The sequence below is a fragment of the Magnolia sinica genome, chromosome 10 (assembly GCF_029962835.1).
Source record: "Magnolia sinica isolate HGM2019 chromosome 10, MsV1, whole genome shotgun sequence".
Taxonomy (NCBI): Eukaryota; Viridiplantae; Streptophyta; class Magnoliopsida; order Magnoliales; family Magnoliaceae; genus Magnolia; species Magnolia sinica.
In genome coordinates, this window is record NC_080582.1 from 82,909,496 (window position 1) to 82,927,693 (window position 18,198).

At 40.8% G+C, this 18,198-nt stretch overlaps 2 protein-coding genes across 3 annotated transcripts; both read right to left on the reverse strand.

Annotated features, from left to right (window-relative positions):
• Window positions 1-3,833: 3,833 nt before the first annotated feature.
• On the reverse strand, window positions 3,834-5,943 carry LOC131217181 (ribulose bisphosphate carboxylase small subunit, chloroplastic 3-like). The gene is made up of 3 exons (XM_058211980.1): window positions 5,755-5,943; window positions 5,510-5,641; window positions 3,834-4,628 (listed from the first exon to the last, which is right to left on the reverse strand). Exons 1-3 carry the CDS (start codon window positions 5,899-5,901, stop codon window positions 4,383-4,385), a joined length of 525 nt encoding a protein of 174 aa, XP_058067963.1. The 5' UTR covers window positions 5,902-5,943; the 3' UTR covers window positions 3,834-4,382.
• Window positions 5,944-8,290: 2,347 nt separating this feature from the next.
• LOC131217182 (replication protein A 32 kDa subunit B) lies at window positions 8,291-16,983 on the reverse strand. Of its 2 annotated transcripts, XM_058211982.1 has the most exons (10): window positions 16,658-16,983; window positions 16,216-16,326; window positions 15,496-15,593; window positions 15,219-15,260; window positions 14,205-14,282; window positions 10,112-10,190; window positions 9,900-9,998; window positions 9,712-9,785; window positions 8,619-8,687; window positions 8,291-8,542 (listed from the first exon to the last, which is right to left on the reverse strand). In XM_058211982.1, exons 1-10 carry the CDS (start codon window positions 16,757-16,759, stop codon window positions 8,458-8,460), a joined length of 837 nt encoding a protein of 278 aa, XP_058067965.1. In that variant the 5' UTR covers window positions 16,760-16,983; the 3' UTR covers window positions 8,291-8,457. The 2 variants fall into 2 exon arrangements, with proteins under 2 accessions (XP_058067965.1, XP_058067964.1); XM_058211981.1 differs by lacking the exon at window positions 16,216-16,326 and having other exon boundaries at window positions 16,658-16,904.
• Window positions 16,984-18,198: the final 1,215 nt, after the last annotated feature.

An 18,198-nucleotide genomic window follows, 5' to 3' on the forward strand; every position in this document is an offset into this window, starting at 1 on the left:
CAGCTTTGACACCAGCTAGCTGGCTGGTGTTTGGGTCACCAGCTAAACCGAGTCCCACCCCTAGTTCCAGTCATAGATGTAGGGCCGTTTGGCATCTCTTCTAAAAGAGCTTAGCTGTTTATTCTTTAAAACAAGTAAGTTATTATGTCAAAAATAGATTATTATTTAGTAAAATTCATTTAGCTTAATCAGGTAGACATTTTTTTTAGATGAGCCTAATAAATGGACGGTCAGGATCTTTCTGCCAATTTATATTTTTGCTATACTTCCAAGTGGATCTCCGAGTCGACTCAGACTCAGTCCTAATCTATCGTATTCGACACCACGAGTTGCAACTCAACTCGATACCCCACCTGCTTTTCTATGGCTAACTCAATCCAGACGTGTGGAAATTCCGTACAGACCCCTAGATGTACCAACGTGGCACACATGTGGAACACCTGAGCTGTCGATCAAATGGGTCCCTATCTTTTGGATTCCCACACACACACGCTCTCACACCACATGTTAGGGTAAGGGCCAAAAAATCAACTACTCTTGTCACCACATGTTAGGCGGCCCAAAAATCAGCTTCATTTTTGCGATGCAGGTAGACATGATTGGAAATAGCGTAGAGGGTAATGTTTGCCCTCCAAAATTTTTACATTATTGTGGCCCACATAAATCATGGAAGGGTGTGATTAGAGGTGGGCAAGACCCGACTTGACTCGGCAGATTCGACTCAACTAAGTCGGTCAGATCCGACTCGACCCGAACTGAATGTCGGTTTTGCATCGGATCGGACTCGATCCGATCCAAAACTCAACTTGGACCGGTAATTGGGTACTATATATATATATATATTTTTTTTTTTTTAAAAAAAAAAAAAACCTAAACCTACCCCTCCCTAACCTTAGCATCCGGCCGCCGCACCCAACCTACCCTGGAGTCTCTCTCTCTCTCTCTGGTGCAGCCGACCTTGCTCGTGCCGGGTGTGGTGCGCCTAGCCTGGTCCAGGTGCGCCAGTGTGGTGAGGTCAATCTCACTGTGGCCTGGCTTGGGTGCACTAGTGTGGTGAGGTCAAGATTACTGTGGCCTGGCTTGGGTGCACTAGTGTGGTGAGTTCAAGATCACTGTGGCCTGGCTTGGGTGCGCCAGTGCGGTGAGGTAGGGCTTGTTGGGTCAACCCATCGAACCGAGTCCTGACGTTGAGCTTTTAACCTGATCCAAACTGTAGCCAATTCAATCCGACTCGATATCTCTGACCAAGTTGGACTCGGTTTGGATAGAGTCTGGCTCGTTGGACTTGGTCCCAAGTTGGGACGAGTTCGGGTCAGGGGTTTTACAATACCGGATTGAGTCGAGTTGGACATAACTCAATCCGACTCGGCTTAATGCCCACCTCTAGGTGTGATTTTGGTACACATGCTTAAATTTTTATGTGGAATCTAATGGTTGGAGTTAATTTTATATCATTATAATGGTGGGCCTTCTGAAAATCAAGGTTAGATATCTCTTTACTAACTTCTTTTCTTAGTGTAACCCAAAATCATAAGTCAATTTAACTTTTTTTGTCTTTAGATCTAATATAGCACTAAATATATAATGGTAAGAGTGGATCTTACGTAAATATCATGCCAATTGTCATTTTTTTGTTTTTTTTCTTCTTCTTTTTTTTCGAAATATCTCTTTGTATGGTTGTAGAAGAGAGTCCTAAATGGAGGGACGTCCAACCTTGATTTTTATTGGGCCCATCGTAATAATTTTATTAAATCCACTCCGACCATTAGGCGGCCCAAAAATCAGCTTCATTTTGGTGATGCAGGTAGACATTATTGGAAATAGCGTAGAGGGTAATGTTTGCCCTCCAAAGTTTTTACATTATTGTGGCACGCATAAATCATGAAGGATGTGATTAGAGGTGGGCAAGACTCGACTTAAATCGGCAGATTCGACTCGACCCGAACTGAATGTCAGTTTTGGATCAGATTGAGTAGACCCACGTGGATCCAAATCTCGATCAAGTCGAATTCGGGTTACACGGTAACCTGACCCGACTCAAATCAAAATCCGATCCGGTCGGACTCGATACGATCCGAAACCTAACTCGGACTAGTAATCGGGTATTATATATTCAAAAGAAAAGAAAAAAAAAAACCTCAACCTACCCCTCCCTAACCCTAGTATCTAGCTGCAACACCCAACCCGATCCTGAAGTCCCATTCTCCGGCACTCGTACGCCCGGTTCCTCCTCTCTCTCCTCCACCTGTTTGCACATGCAGCAGCCCCGGTCCAGCCACCCGTCCGCACAACGACATAAAGATACAGGTAAATTTTTTTAATTGAATGGCCCGTTGTAATTGATCGGCCTGGCCCACTATGGTTCATCCGGGCCGATTCAGGATCAACCTGGGTGATTCAGGATCAACCTGGGTTTGCTCTATGGTGCGGCCGACCTTGCTCGTGCTGGGTGTGGTGCGCCGGTGCGGTGAGGTCAAGCTCACTATGGCCTGGCTTGGGTGCACCAGTGCGGTGAGGTCAGGCTTATTGGGTCAACCCATCAAACCGAGTCCTGGCGTTGAGCTTTTAACCCGATCCGAACCGTAGCCAACTCAATCCAACTCGATATCTCTGACCAAGTCGAACTCGGTTTGGATAGAGTCAAGCTTGCTAGACTCGGTCCCAAGTCGAATCGAGTTCGGGTAAGGGGTTTTACAATATCGGATCGAATCGAGTTAGACCTAACTCAGTCCGACTCGACTTGATGCCCACCTCTAGGTGTGATTTTTGGTACACATGCTTAAATTTTTATGTGGAATCTAATGGTTGGAGTTAATTTCATATAATTATAATGGTGGGCCTTCTGAAAATCAAGGTTGGATATCTCTTTCCTAACTTCTTTTCTTAGTGTAACCCAAAATCATAAGTCAATTTAACTTTTTTTGTCTTTAGATCTAATATAGCACTAAACAGTGGATCTTACGTAAATATCACGCCGCCTGCCATTTTTTGTTTTTGTTCCCCTTTTTTTTTGAAAATATCTCTTTGTATGGTTGTAGAAGGGAGTCCTAAATGGAGGGACGTCCAAACTTGATTTTTACAGTGCCCACCGTAATAAATCTATGAAATCCACTCCAACCATTAGCTGCCACATCAAAACTTAGGTTCATATCCTAAACCTCAGGCGCATTCATGATTCAGATAGGTCACACCAATGGAAATAGTTGGAGGGTGATCGTTACCCTTTACACTATTTTCAATCATGTGGTCCATCTAAATTACATATGGAAGTGATTTTCGGGCCCTTGGCCTAACATGAGGTGATGCAGGTGGTGGTCACGGTAGATTTTAAGTAAACATCTCCATGGGGCTCACCCAAGTAAAGGACCTATTTGCATTCATACCCACTCAACCGACTATAAGGGAAGGTAGTAAAAGGATAATTAAATGGATTAATTAATGAGGCAGCTTTTTGAAAACTTTTTTTTTTATATAAAGGTACTGGAATGTAAATTACATAATAAATATGTAGTTGTTTGTAAAATTCCCTTCTTTTTAACCATCCGTTCGTCACATACGATGTCCCCCATCAGATCAGCGGGTCATCTGGATTTTCCGACCATGGAATCTACAGTGGGACCCACTTGGGTTATCCGTACATGTGAAGCCCTGAATCCCAAATCCACAGCTATTATTTTATTTTCGCATCAAACCCGCTCAACAAAAACCATGCACTGTTAATAAAAACCATTTGCTGGCCACATACGACGTACGCCCCACAATCACATCTTAATCATTTATTTCAATATTTTAAAAGGTGGGGTCCACCCCACTTTAAAAAATAAAAAATCATATCAGGGTTCATAACAGAAAGCTATATTATTGCAAATCAAAAGTCATTACAACGAGAGTAGAAAAGCTAGATATGGAGATCATGCGTTCTAACGCATGGTAATTACGTACGTTCTAGCTACATGGGGCCCACCATAACGTGTAATTTCCATCCAACCCGTCCAATAGATGTATCCTTCCATGTTAGACGTAGGTACCAAAATCCAGCCTGATCTATAACTCTGGTTGGCCACATCAAAGATCATCAATGTGGGGGCATTGCGGAAGGTGATGTCCCCCATGTAGCATTCACATGCCATCCAAACCATTCATCAGGTGCACCCCATCAGGATGAAGGGTCAAAACTAAAATCTGACCATTCAAAAACTTAGGTGGGCCGCACGATCTAAATGCATAGGTTTTAGTGGTGATTGTACATTTCTCCCTGTAGTGTATCCCACCAGAGTTTTGGATCAGGATTATTATTCTTGGTATGTACGGTGAACATGAGGAGATGGAACAGATGCACGGTTTGGATTCTACATAAAAATCACGAGTGGGCCTCACAGAGCTCAAGTATCTTCGTTAGGTGTGGAGTTGGGCTTTTGAATGACAAAAGCCAAGCATTGGGCCTGACGCTTGTTGTCAAAGGCCAGACAGCGGATGTAGGCGTTTGGGTACGCCTTCTTGCAGCCGTTGATCTCATCGAGAACCTGTGATGAATCCGAGCATCCAAACATGGGCAGCTTCCAGAGCGTCCAGTACCGTCCATCATAGTAACCTGGAATTCGGCTGTTGGACCGATGGATGTGGCCCACCTTCAACGTACCCATCAATAAAAAGAAAATTGAGGAAAAAAAAAGTTAGAAGCGTGTGTATAGAGAGACTCATGATGGGCCATCCGAATAGTCCTCTTCTCACGTGTGCATGATCTGGGCCGTTCTTCGCGTGGGCCAGTGTCCCGAATAGGCAGCTGGTCAGGTCATCAGATGGACCAAAACAGTAAGAGTATCTAACTGTACATTTTTGGCCCACCTGTGGACCGGATCAGCCTGCTTGTCTGGGCAGGGGTTATGCGATAGTGGGCCCCACGAGATGACGGTCAGGATCTTACACGTGGGATTTAAGGTGGGGCCCACGAAAAAGTAAGTAAAATTAGCTGGAAGGCATGTGATTGATCGCCACAAATGGGAGGGATTAGTCGAAATACACGTGTGCCGCGAGCGGATGAGTTGCTGCAAGGTAAAAGTGGTGTGGCAAACGCATAGGATTCATACAAATCTGAGTAAGACTATGATTGAGTTCACCACCATTTTGAAAAATGGTGGTGACGCATCCACCGTTCACGTGGCAAACATCTATATCAGTCCTGCAAATGACGGCCCACGCTCGATGTAGCATAGCTTGAAATCACGCAGATCGATTGATCCTGACCATCTAATGGCTGGCCATGAAATAGATGATTAAAATAAAATCATCAGCAATCCAATCTACCGGTTCAGATTGACCTATCACTGAGATTTCAGGATACAGCTCCATCCACAGCGGAACCCACGATATGGACGGTCTGGATTCTCATACAAGTAGCAAACTCTTCGGTGGATGGGTCATCACCATTTTGAAAAATGGTGGTTAACTATCAGCATATCATACGAATCATTAATCTGGACCGTTGATCAAAATAGAAAAAGAAAACTACCTCATCAAATTCCAAGCATGGGATCCACCCATTGGAGATCATGTAATCGATCTGCTTCGCAATCGAACTGTCCGAAAGAGGCTGAAGGTATGAGAGCGTCTCGAACTTCTTGTTGTTGATGGGATTCCACGTCTATGTAGTGAAAAACATCAGCTCGGCCCATAAGACCGTGGGCCTAATTGGCCCATTTCCATGTAAGGCCCATCTAAAGAGAGAAGAGAGAGAGACATGTATCATGTACGTACCTTCATGCAGTGTGTTTTTGAGCCGTTGGATGTTGTTTTCCTAGCCCACCCGATTGTGTCCTTGGCTGGAAATAGCTGTTGGGAAGTGGGCTTCAGGCCCAGGTGGCCTGTTCCTGGAAGAGAGGTGAAGACGATTCCTGCAGACATTTTCACAAAGAGAGAGAGAGAGAGGGAGAGGGACAGAGGGAGGTTTTTAAAGGGGGAGAGAAAGGTAAAGTGAAGTAAAGTGAGTACATATTCCTGGTACTGACATCTCATACAAGCTACACGTGTACGTGATCGTGATCGCTCATCAGGAGCTCTATCAAGTAGATGCGTTGTTTCAATTACTCGGGTCTGATCAATGGTCCATCTAACGATGGCAGTTAATTGAAACTAACAGTTCGTATCCAATATATAAGCGTGGCCCATCTGTGATTAGATCAGGATGATTTCTAAGACAATGGTTCTTTCCTGTGGGATCTGGCAGACGTGCGGATTGGATTTCCCTCACGTATGCCATATTGCCACATGTAGGAGGCAAATAACAAAAGCGTGTATTCCCTCGAGTACACTCGAGAATTCCTGGGAGATGAGTTGTTGGGGGAAAAGGACAAGCAGCGGCCAGGGTGATGTACGGTTGGGAGAGATTCCGGGTTTCATAAGCGGTGGCAAGAAACGGTGGGTAGGAGGTGGGCTTCTTTTGGAGGTTTCCACCTTGAGAAAACTTTTATACTCTAGCAGTGTAACGAGATGATACGCAGCCATTAGAAATTTAAGACGTGGCATATGTAATTCGAATTAAACTGTACGAATTATAGTCCAGGGGAGTATAATATCTGATTGTTGGATCGGTAGACATTTATTGGACGGTTAAAATGAAAAATACCCAAATGGTCCTATTTCAATTAATCAGAGGCTAGGATTGCCGAAGCACGTTCCACAGTTTAGACGGTTTAGTTGATCGATGTGGGCCGGGTATATTTTTTTGAGTGCCTGCGTATCAAGCGTCCCACTGCCAGAGTATCAAATGGTTCCTCTTCCGCCTTTGGTATCATCACCTATTAAAACTGAAACGTACTTGTGGCCCACCGGATGATTTCTGGCCATCAAACATTTCAGCGGGACCCACTTGAAGAATGGAATGTGTGGGGAACGTCGTACTTGAAGCCACCCTCCGACCGTACATACCTAGCACAGTGAGAGATCCAGGCCATTCACAAGGCAGGACCTAGACTGTCATCGTCCACTGTTTCGTGCATGCCTGGTCCACCTGATGAACGGATCAAACTGGATTGCATACAGTACCTGACACCGTCTTCATGGTGGGTCCCACCTCATGGTTATCTCACACGCTTGGTTGGCACGTTCCGCACGTGTGGAGTCACAATGGGCACTAAGGCTTGCAGTGGAACATTTGAGTTCAGGATCACCCTCTGTTGATTCCATCTATCCGTAGATCACATGGGAATTCGCTGTTGCCATGCATTGATCTGATTTCCTGCCCATTTATGGCTGTTACGGCATTCCAGCCTAGTTTAGACCCACCGACCTGAACCGGGCTTCCATCAAATAAATGGGCGGGGCCCCCTGACCCAAGGCCATTCCTAAGATGGCCCACCTTCATCCTCACCTCTTTTTTCAACGTGTAGGATCTTCAGCTTTGAGGACAATCAAAACCATCAGTGCTTTATAGTTCCTCATTCTTAAATGGAGGGAGGGGTGGATGGTACATGCACCTTTTTGAAAGGACGGCCCTAGAAAAACATGCATCAAATCCACCCCATCCATCAGATGGGGCATCACAATTTCACCATGGATCCTAAATTAGGTGGGCCTTGCCACAGGGAACAGTACAAAGTCATGCATAAAACCTTTAAATCACATGTGACAAACAAATCTTAAAATGACCTAATTTTTGGAGAAGACATTCATCCTTATGTGACATGTCAGCTAGTGACAGTAGACCCCACACAATTTGGATGATTTTAATGGTGTGACTTCCCATCTCAACTGCCTCCCACAGCAGGCCACCTAATTGTTGAATCAACCTGATATTCAGGCTCAGTGCAAACACAGGGTGGGCCTTCATCACACAAGCGTTTTTGCTTTTGAAATGTATGTCATATGGAATGGCCCTAACAGATGAAGAAGTCATTGACCTGCCTGAATGAACCATTGGACCACCAAACTCTAATGTCAGACGAATCATTAGGGCCATCCAATCAACATGGTTTTTGGGACATGGCCAAATCATGCAGGTCAGATGATCACACACCAGAAGATCCCAAAACACAAAATTAACAGAGTATCACCAGACAAGAAGGGCGAGGAAACTAAGAGGCTGTTTGGATTGCTGGAAATTTAAAAACTATGGCAAGGAAATCAATTTCCTTAGAAGTGATGGTTTTCCTTGCTTATGAAAGACGAAATTTCTGGACAATTTACTCTCAAATTTTCTCAGAAAAGAACCATTTCCTTGTCAGCACTAACAACTTTCCAAGAAAACTATATCCTAAGAACTACATTCTCCAAAACTTTATAAGCTTAAAAAAAAAAAAACCAAAGCCATCAAACATTTGATTCCATCAGTAGACTTGTTACGTCCATAAGTTTTATATTTTCTAATAAAATATATATAGAGAGAGAGTAGGTACAGATGCTGTTTGACTTGATAGGAGCATTTCTTTCACCAGGGATGAGATTTTGACACTTGCACAGTCATCAACCATTGATTGTCGACTTGAAATGGTAGTCATCAATCGTTGAATAAATATTGCCATTGTCGGTGTGGTAATTGATTGATTGCCTGGACCACATAAAATAACAACAGTTATATATGATTGGATGGGGAAATAAAGGGACAGGTGGGCAGAGAGACTTACATGATCTTGTTCTTTGGTACCCCTAACCGCTCCACGATTCTATCCACATGTACCCCACTTTCTTTTGCACTGCAAGCACAAAGAGTCCACACATGTCATGAGATATAACAGTAGCAGTAAAAAAATAATCAGCACTTAGCATGTCCCAGGTGGATGCATATACACCATACATGTACATGATCATGCAGAACACATGCAAAGGCACACTTACATGTGTGTAGGGTCAAGCTGCATCACATTTTAAGTTATATATAGTTTGTTACAGAAACACTTTAAACGCTGATGGAAATCTTATAATAACTGACAAATTGAGTATCTCAGAGAAGCTGCCACCAGGCAGCTTTTGCTGATGCGAAGTGAGATCACCCTTGGGTGTTCTCCATCATACAAGTGCAACTAAACAAAGGGTTCGGAAAAACCCATTTCATTATTTAGCCTTTTTTTTTGTCCCCAGAAATTGCCATACAAGCTATAAATTGCAAATTGCTCGAGTAAACAAGGACCCATATAGGAAACCTTACAAAGGGAAACAGAACTAAGAACAGTCTCAGATGGACTAAGAACATATGAGGACACATTAGGCTTTAAGTACATTGTGCAGTCCAAGTGCATCCAAGTGTGGTCTAACTGCACCTAACTGTAGATGCACTTGCTGTACTTAAATGCATTAAGATGAAGTCGGACACAAACTGTATTTAGATGCACTTCAGTGCACTTAGAAGCACTTTTGTATGTTAAGCTTAACGTACAAAGCTTTGTATTGGATCCAGCCTCTTTTTTCTGTTGGTCAATGCTGCATGTACATTTGATACACTCAAATATTTGATTATATAACAAGCACCAGCTGTTATCCTTTCTATTTTTTTCATGCTCATTGACAATAAACAGCGGCCTATAGTAAGATGCAAGAAAGCTATAGCCATTGTATCGAATCCCAATTTGAAATTTGCAAACCATACTGGCCCATGGCTATGCACAAAAGCTCGTTATTTTAAAAAAGCCAAGATATTTAATCACCATGGGTATACACTTCCCTCTTCGGACCTTGGAAGTATTCAAGATACAGAAGCTGAAGATGTGACAGATAACTCACAGATTTTCAGGTTCATGAAAGATCGCCAACACCATTTGATCAAAGTCGGTCCCAGTTTCAGCCATGCTAGCAAACTAGAAAAAAGAAACAAATATATGAACAATTCAGCTGATTGTATATGATTGCACACCAAGGACATTCATAGGAAAATAAAAATACATGTTCTAAAATCAGTCCTTAGTCCTTACTTGATTTGGAACAGCAGCTTGATGACCTACCGACCCATTCTGAAAAGCGGTGGTCGTGGCCGAATTTGTTTGGGCCTGACCTGGGCCACCACCCTGGGCCTTGTTTACATTCAAATGTAAAATTAATCAAAATGGGAACATAGATGCACACATGCAGCATGCATGTTCACATTTGCATAAAACACAGATGACACCTTATCTAGAGGACCTACCTGTGACCTCATGTTGTATTGATGGACATGTATACACTCAATGAAGTGGTAAGCAATTTCATTAAAGTCAGTCACAGGCCTGGAAAAGCAGAACCAGGTTAAACTCTTGGCATATTGGTATCTAGCATCAATGACAGAAATCTGCATGAATAAAAATAGACCCCTCATATATGACTTGGTACACCATTACACTTCATATTGAAGTTACAACACAACACATGCAAATAAGTTAACTGTATTCTGAAGGTTTCCCCATAGAACTGCCACCATTTACTACCGGATGTATTAAGGAACTTGGAAAGATGAAATGGAGCTATAAGTTTTAAAAGCCCATCTTTCAAAGGAGCCTTGTGCATGGGTTGTGCAAGAGGAGCATATTTCCAGAGCTATCAGTTTAAAAAGCTCATTGTTCTTTTGATAACCTTAGCGCGACCACACCATTTGAATGAGCTTCAAGTATTGCATGTTGAAATCCAAAGTCCAAAAATTCTGAAATTCAGGATGGCTGATGTAGGATGTGGAGCAAGCACATTCCTATCACAAATGGACCAGAAGAAGTCCAAAAGGAAATCAAACAAAATTTCAGCATAGTTCAATGATCGAAGTCAATCGAGCAAACTGATCAAGTCGACCGATCGATGGAAATTCAGATTTAGGTGAAAGCTTATTGGACACTTTTTGCTCACTTTGATCGATTAGAACAAATACAATTTTATGGGTTTTAGTCTCTGGACATTTTTGCGCTATTCCACCATTCCGATCGATCGATCGATGAAATGCAGAAATTAGCGTGTTTTTCAGTTTTTGTTTCTTTATTTGTTTAGGTCTTTTCTAATTGTGTCTTAGGTTAGTTTAAGAGTATTTAAGCATGCAAACTCATTTATTTTGATAGCTTTTGATAAAAATTCTCAAAATTCCCTAATTTCTCTCATGGATTCGAGAAACTTCTCTTGTAGATTCAAGGTGTTTATCATTCAAGGAAGACAATGATCGTCCACATCACACCCTTCCCTGCGTCAATGGCATTGCAAGTACCTGCTTAGACCAGACCTGTCATTGCTGACTACAGAATATATTCCTCCATCCCACTTTCACATAATCTAATTTGAAGAGAAAATTTGTACAACAATAAATGCTTGATTCTGATTTGGGAAACCTACATATTAGGCAATGGATGGTCTATGTTTGAGTTGTGAAGAATGTGGTGATTGTAAACAGAAGCACAAATCACAATGCAAAATCATGTTCAAGACTTTCATGGACAAGACAGAATGAACGCTGGAGTGGGTGAGGATCAAAGGCAGCAAGCCTTACTTAGTAATGACTACTGAGGAGATATTCAAGTCCATATCTATGATGCCCACATTCTTTAAAAAAATGCAAGAACATTGCAGTGGATTCGAACATTTGTGTAAGGGTACGGATAAGGAATCCAACTTGGATAAATGGCCAAGCATAGCGATAAGAAATATCATTTTTTTTAAAGGAGGAAAGACAAGGAAAAAGAAAAAGAAAACCACACTGTTTGCACAGGATACTCAGATACTTGTATAAGGGCAAGGACAATAATCCTACTTCATACCCGGGTAATGTAAGGGTCAAGAGAACCCTTCCCAAGACACGAAACCACAATCTACTAGTATTTTGAATTATGGAACTGCTACATCTAGGATTTATAGCTAACTGTACAAAATTGGCAACAAATTCAGCTTGTAACATTGTTAGGGAATCATTTGAAGACATGGGAACTCAAGTCAAATTGATGCACACCAAATTGGATCAACTCAAAGACTCCATAGAGTCTTCATTTGACTCAACTCATGTAAGAACATAGCTCATCATCATCATCTAAGCCTTATCCCAATTAATTGGGGTCGGCTACATGAATCCTATTCCGCCATTCCACTCAACTCATGTAGAACATAGTTGCAAATGTTAAAAAGCTTACAATACTTAAATTAACAAGATAGAAAATGATAATATAATAGTTCTATATTGAATTTTATACTTTTGGGGTTGATTCTTTACACCTAATTTTCATGCTTTTGTACAACACGCTTTGGGTTGGAAACTAAAGTGCTCTAAATTTTTATTGAACCGTTTTTTGGCAGGTTCTTTGTTGCTAAAGAAAAGCAAAACTCATATTAATCAATCTTTAGATTGATGGCAGGTTTATATCTTAGACTCTCCCAATTATAGGACACCTGATGAGGACATCAAAACCTTCAAAGTTTATCGAAGACAAAGGCAGCCGACAAATATATCATTATGGCTCGATGATGATTAGTGGCACAACCAATGAGAATTTTGAAGACCTTACACGTGTCCCTAGATTAATTGAAGGCCCCACCTTAGGAGGACACATGCAAGATGAGTTAAAAGACTGAACTATTACACGAAGAAAAAAAAAAAATTAGAAAGCCTTATTTTACACATTTTTTCCTTTTGTTATAGGAGTAGTTTAGTTATTTTCTTTTAAATCCGAATTTTATAAATAGGGTGCTTTCTACCCTAAACCTAATAATGTTTTTAATGAAAGCTTGATGCCTCCTTCCCCTCTCTCTCTGTGATAAGTTCTTTTCTTCCCATAATCTCTTCTCTTCTTCTAACTTCTATTTCTAGCCCTCCCAACTTTCTTCTTCTGTTTCTATGCCTAGTCTTTTTTTTAATTGTTATTGACCCTGAAAATCTGAGAATTGATCCCAACCCTCTCAAAATTTTCAGCCATCCCTATTCCAAAAATCCTTTGATTTCCCAAACTAAAGAAGCTGCATTGACTGTTAGATTGAAACCATGCAAGATCGGGACGTCTCGTCCCTCGCCGGATCCAATCCACGCATAATTTGAATACGGTACCACAGGATTGTGATGATGGTCTACAACCATTACATGTTCCATTTATTATTATCTTCAGTATTATGTTGAATATAAATATTTTAATTGATTTGCTTAGTTTACTTCGCTGGATAATTTTTGTGCTCACACATACATTCTAGTTTAAACCACCCAACATCAACACCATTACCATAAAGAAAGTAAAATTTAACAAATTTGGGTGCAGTTGCAGATCTGTGTTGTGGGACTAGTTGGCTAATGCAAACTCCAAAGTGTATTTTGGAAATTTGTGTGCAACAGCAATTTGTGAGGTTTTTATACTTCCCTGACAGATTTAGCGCCTTTTATAGGCTATAGGAGCATTTCAAACCAGCAAGGATTTCTTCCCACACTCCCTTATTTTAGGCAACAGTCATAACTGCCTATTACTGAATGCATGTTGCAAAGAAGGTGCCACAACATAGTCGTCACTAGCAACACCCCCTGCCATAACAGATCCTAAAGTACTATTTTGCATGCTCTGGTTTGTTGAGACATGTTGGAATGCTTAATTTTAAGCTTTTTCTCTTGCTTAACATGTGCACCTGATGTGTGGGCATCCCTAATGTGATTGACCTTGGTGACAATGGAACAAAGAGTTAGTTTTATGCCATGGAGGCTATTTCAGTACCTGGTAGGAGATCTGACTATCAGGGAAACTTCTAATGTTTCAAACATGAGCAAGAACTATTTTTGCTGTATATCCTGAGAATTTTGATCGACTCATCAAACCCATCCCTGTTGTACTCAATACCCATATAGTACTCAAGTAACATGTGCATCTTGTCTATATGATGCATTCACCATTTCTAATGGAAAAAACCAACCACTGACTCTAAGGCCAACATCAAGCATTAAAAAGATGTGACTGAGTCATGTTCAGATTTCAATGTGGCCCTCATCTATGAGATTCCATTAAATGTTACAATCAAGTTCGCAATTTGTGACATACAGTATATAGAAGTTTTGTAAATGAACTCATTAGTAAATTATTCTGTCAACACTGCAAAAGTGACTCATGTAATGGTCAATAGTATAAAATTATCTCGAGACAATCTTATCAGTTCTCAACATTACCCAAAAATTGTAAAAGAACTATAAGCATGGTTTCATAGAAGAAGAAAACTAATAAGAATTAGTAACTGCAAATTTCAAAAACAATGAGCTGAACACAACAAATAAAAAAGCACATGAGATTTCAAAAATGTCAACCTCATACCTAACAGAGAAGGCAACAGCTTGCCTTTTCCCCTGAAACCCTTTCAACTGACCATTAACTCGAACATACATACCATTGCTAACAACAGGAGAAAAAAAGATGAGCATAAACCACACAATGCATAATGGCCCAATTCTCCAAAAATAAAAAATAAAATAACACTATCTATTTGAAAAAAAAAATTAACCGAGTAGCAAACTAAATAAAAGCTATCCTAAAGAAAGATGAGGGATTAAAAACTATCACCTCAAATTAAGCCTCAAATTTTATTTCAATATATGGTAAACATTTTTTTTCCATTTTGATAATTAGGGCCCATTTGGATTGAGGATTACCACAGTGAAGTAATGGAAAAGTGCGATGATTACAAATTCCTTTACCTATCACCTAAAAACATCTGCATTTGACTAAGAATTGCCGCGTTCAATTTATCAATGGTCAAATCATAAGGTTGGCACTTTTCCATTACTTTAATGTCAATTCATCAAATCCATACATTGATGTGCCTGTTTGAATTTGAGATTTCCACAATAATGCAATTGAAGAGCACAATGGTTATAAATTCCTTTAGTTGTCTCCTGAAAATATCTACATTTGACCGACAATTTCTATGTTGGGTTTCACAGTGGTAAAGTCATAACAATGGCACTTTTTCATTACATTTCCATGGTAATCCCCAATCCAAACAGGTCCTTAATGAAGAATAGAGAGCAATTGTACAAACGGAAAGCAACCAATCATGAAACACCAATAGCCATAGTGAATCTTGTCACTGTCCATTCCAATCAAATCCGAACAATGAGAGACAGGCCCCACTCCATCACACCATCTCTTGAAAGGCCAAAGCAAATGGATCGTCTTCCAATTGCCCTCCTGCTAAGGTTGTAATTGTGTGTGTGAAAAGATCCACACACATCAAACTTCTACTACGGGTGTTTCGCAATGGATCATTTCCTGTACAAATAACCAACTACAGCAAAAACAAGGTGAAAAAAAGGAACCATCAAAACTTACTTAACAGCAGCCATCTCATTCGATTCTGCCGCATCATTCACCCTAGAAATCCATTTTAAAATCACAGGTTAGTTTCAAATTAAGGACCAAAACACATGAATCATCGTCATCACCACCACCATCAGCAGCAGCATCCAAGCCTTGTTCTAACTAATTTGGGAATGCAAAACACATGAATAACAGTACAAAAGGTTTTCTTATTCTGTTTAAAAGAAAAGGTAGATGAGGTAAAATCCATCAAAACCCAAGCAAATTAGTGAGATGCTTTGAAACTCACCATCTATGAATGTCAATCCGCCCTGTCCCATCATCAAGACTAAAATTGACATCTGTAACCTTCTCCACTTTATTTATCACCATTCCAACCAGCGTAACCTTAAAAAGACAACAAGAAAATTAAGAATTAATTAGGACTTAAGGAAAGAAAATTAATGCATAAATCTTTTCATTGGACCATCCATGATGGAACCCACATGGCTGCAGGATGATCCAGACAACCCATCAAGAAGATCTCACTCTGGACAAAAGAACAAGCTGAAATCACATTGATGGTACCAACTAGACGCCTCATATTCCATTTTGAACATGGCTAGTTGATAAAGGGCATCAATCGGACAGACAAGATAGTTAGGTCAAATGTGATATTGTACAGTTGCCCATGCATTTACATGGGCCATGTCATGGGTGGGACAATAAATTTCTGCAATTAGCCCATTCATAATGGCTTATATACGGCAGCATCTTAAGATGAATCCTATCCTGGACAGCAAAATCATAAGAATTGACAAAGACTAGCTGCCCCATATCTTATTTTGAAGAGGGACAGTTGACAATCGAACGGATGAAATTGTACAATTGCCCATGCAGCAGCGTGGGCCACATCATGGATAGGAAAAGGCAAAGAAACTCGAGCAAGAGGTACCAGAGTCAGCTTCTAAAAAATGCATACGTAGATGAAAAAAAAAAAAACAGAATTGGAGTCTTAAGAAACACTTACATTGTTGACATCAACACCATCGATGAGGAAATTAGATTTCTCATCACTTGATTGATAAGCGTCGCTTATTTGCTTCACAGTTAACGGAAGCAAGCACTGATTGGCACGATTCTGTAATAAATAAATAAATAACAGATTTCAGAGCAGAAACATGGGGGATGAGATGATGGAGCCATTATTCACACCCACTCTTCTTGATTTGCAAGCAACCCATTTTCTTTGAATGGAAAGAGTCATGTAGTGTGCTATTTAAATTCCCAAAAATGGAAAATGGATCATCTCAATTCCAAAACACAAAAAGAAAAGAAAAGAAAAATGAAAAACCTTGTGCACAAATCAATCATGGCAGGTGTAGGTATCATCAGATCAATAGAAAATAAAAATCCAAGATAGATTGCGAGAGAGAGAGAGAGAGAGAGAGAGAGAGAGAGGTATTGCTTACTTTAGCGGGAGAAAAACCCGAATCGGAGTTTTGATTGGCCTGAGAAGGCATGAAACCGCCTCCGGAAAAGAGCGACGCACCATCGTACTGGCTCGAAAACATCTCTCTCTCTCTCTCTCTCTCTCTCTCTCTCTGAGAAGAGAAAACCCTAGATTGAGTAACGGATCGAGAGAGTGGAGAAATGGCGGGGAATTTGAAACCGTGGAAATGGAAGGAGATCGAGATATTTATAGATGAGAGAGATGGCTTCCCGCCATTTTCTATTCTTAATTTCTCTTTTGGAGGGAAATTGAGAGAGGGGGAAAGGGAAATGCTTTTGGGAAGAAGAATTGTACAGAGGAATTCTCAAGTACAACGGGATGTATTTTACTTTTTAAGTATACCTCCGTCTTTTAGACACGTGGACTATCATACAATCAATTTGAACCGTCCGTTAGGTCTTTTTCACTGTTTATGGGTCACCATGAAAATATCAACTTTATCGGACAAGCCTAACCATCCGAACTTTCACCTTCTTTCTCTAACTGTTGGTGTTCCATGACCAAGATGGAATGGTTGTGATCATGCGATGAAGATGGGACCCACATGATTGATGCTCCGGGTTATGTGCACCATTCTGTATGTGTTTTATCCGCGCAATCCATCCATTTTGCCAGCTCATTTCAGGCCATGGCCCCAAAAATGAGGCAGATCCAAATCTCAAGTGGACCATACCATAGAAATCTGGGTGATTGAATGCTTATGGTTAAAAATGAGGCAGATCCAAATCTCAAGTGTTGGATCAAGCTGATAATTGTTTTTCATTCGTTAATGTTGGTGTCACCACATCAACGGGTTGGATGGCAAATGGCAAATAAACATTATTGTAGACTACACTACATGATGCTAAAATTAAAGCATTTCCAAAGCTCAAGTGAAGTGGTGGGAATAACACAGACATGGATGAAGGGAAAAAACAAATACAGTTACCTGGCCCCTTAAAAGTTTTCAACGGTAGGCATTCACTTCACATTGTTTTATGTGGTGTGGTCCGCTTGAGCTTTTGATACACTCAGATTTTGGGCTTAGCCCTAAAATAAATGGATGGCTTGGATAAAAGACATAAATCGCCATGGACTCCACAGAGTGTGGATACAACCTTGATCTGCACATGTATGGCCTTCGTTAAGTCATCTAGACCGTTTATTTGATGAACCGTCCCTTGATTAATCCGGTCCCACCATGGACGGGGCATGAGACGCATGAATCGGAACTCCACCGTATTGGAAGGAGAAAAACTCAGATACTCTAGCAGAGACTGCCTGATGGATGATACACAGACACTTGGAAATTACTTAGATATTGCATACGTGGCATACAAGTAATTCAAGTTAAACTGTCCACATTATGGATCCAAGTGTAGATGTATCATGAGCCAAATATTATGCTTATAGGATTATCTGACTGTGGAAATACATCCGACAGTTAAAAATAAAAATATCATATTATCCCATTTCAACAAACATGTGCCGCCAATCAAAAGTGAGGATTGTCAACCGATC

Bases quoted from the DNA above. Each gene is read 5' to 3' on its own strand.
- LOC131217181 (XM_058211980.1), bottom strand. From the start codon at position 5,901: ATGTCTGCAGGAATCGTCTTCACCTCTCTTCCAGGAACAGGCCACCTG. The intron at 5,642-5,754 runs GTACGTACATGA...TTCACTACATAG, and splicing joins CAAAAACACACTGCATGAAG to ACGTGGAATCCCATCAACAA. The intron at 4,629-5,509 runs GTAGTTTTCTTT...GGTACGTTGAAG, and splicing joins CATGCTTGGAATTTGATGAG to GTGGGCCACATCCATCGGTC.
- LOC131217182 (XM_058211982.1), bottom strand. From the start codon at position 16,759: ATGTTTTCGAGCCAGTACGATGGTGCGTCGCTCTTTTCCGGAGGCGGT. The intron at 16,327-16,657 runs GTAAGCAATACC...TATTTATTACAG, and splicing joins CGGGTTTTTCTCCCGCTAAA to AATCGTGCCAATCAGTGCTT. The intron at 10,191-14,204 runs GTATGAGGTTGA...CTGCTTTTCCAG, and splicing joins GCTGTTGCCTTCTCTGTTAG to GCCTGTGACTGACTTTAATG.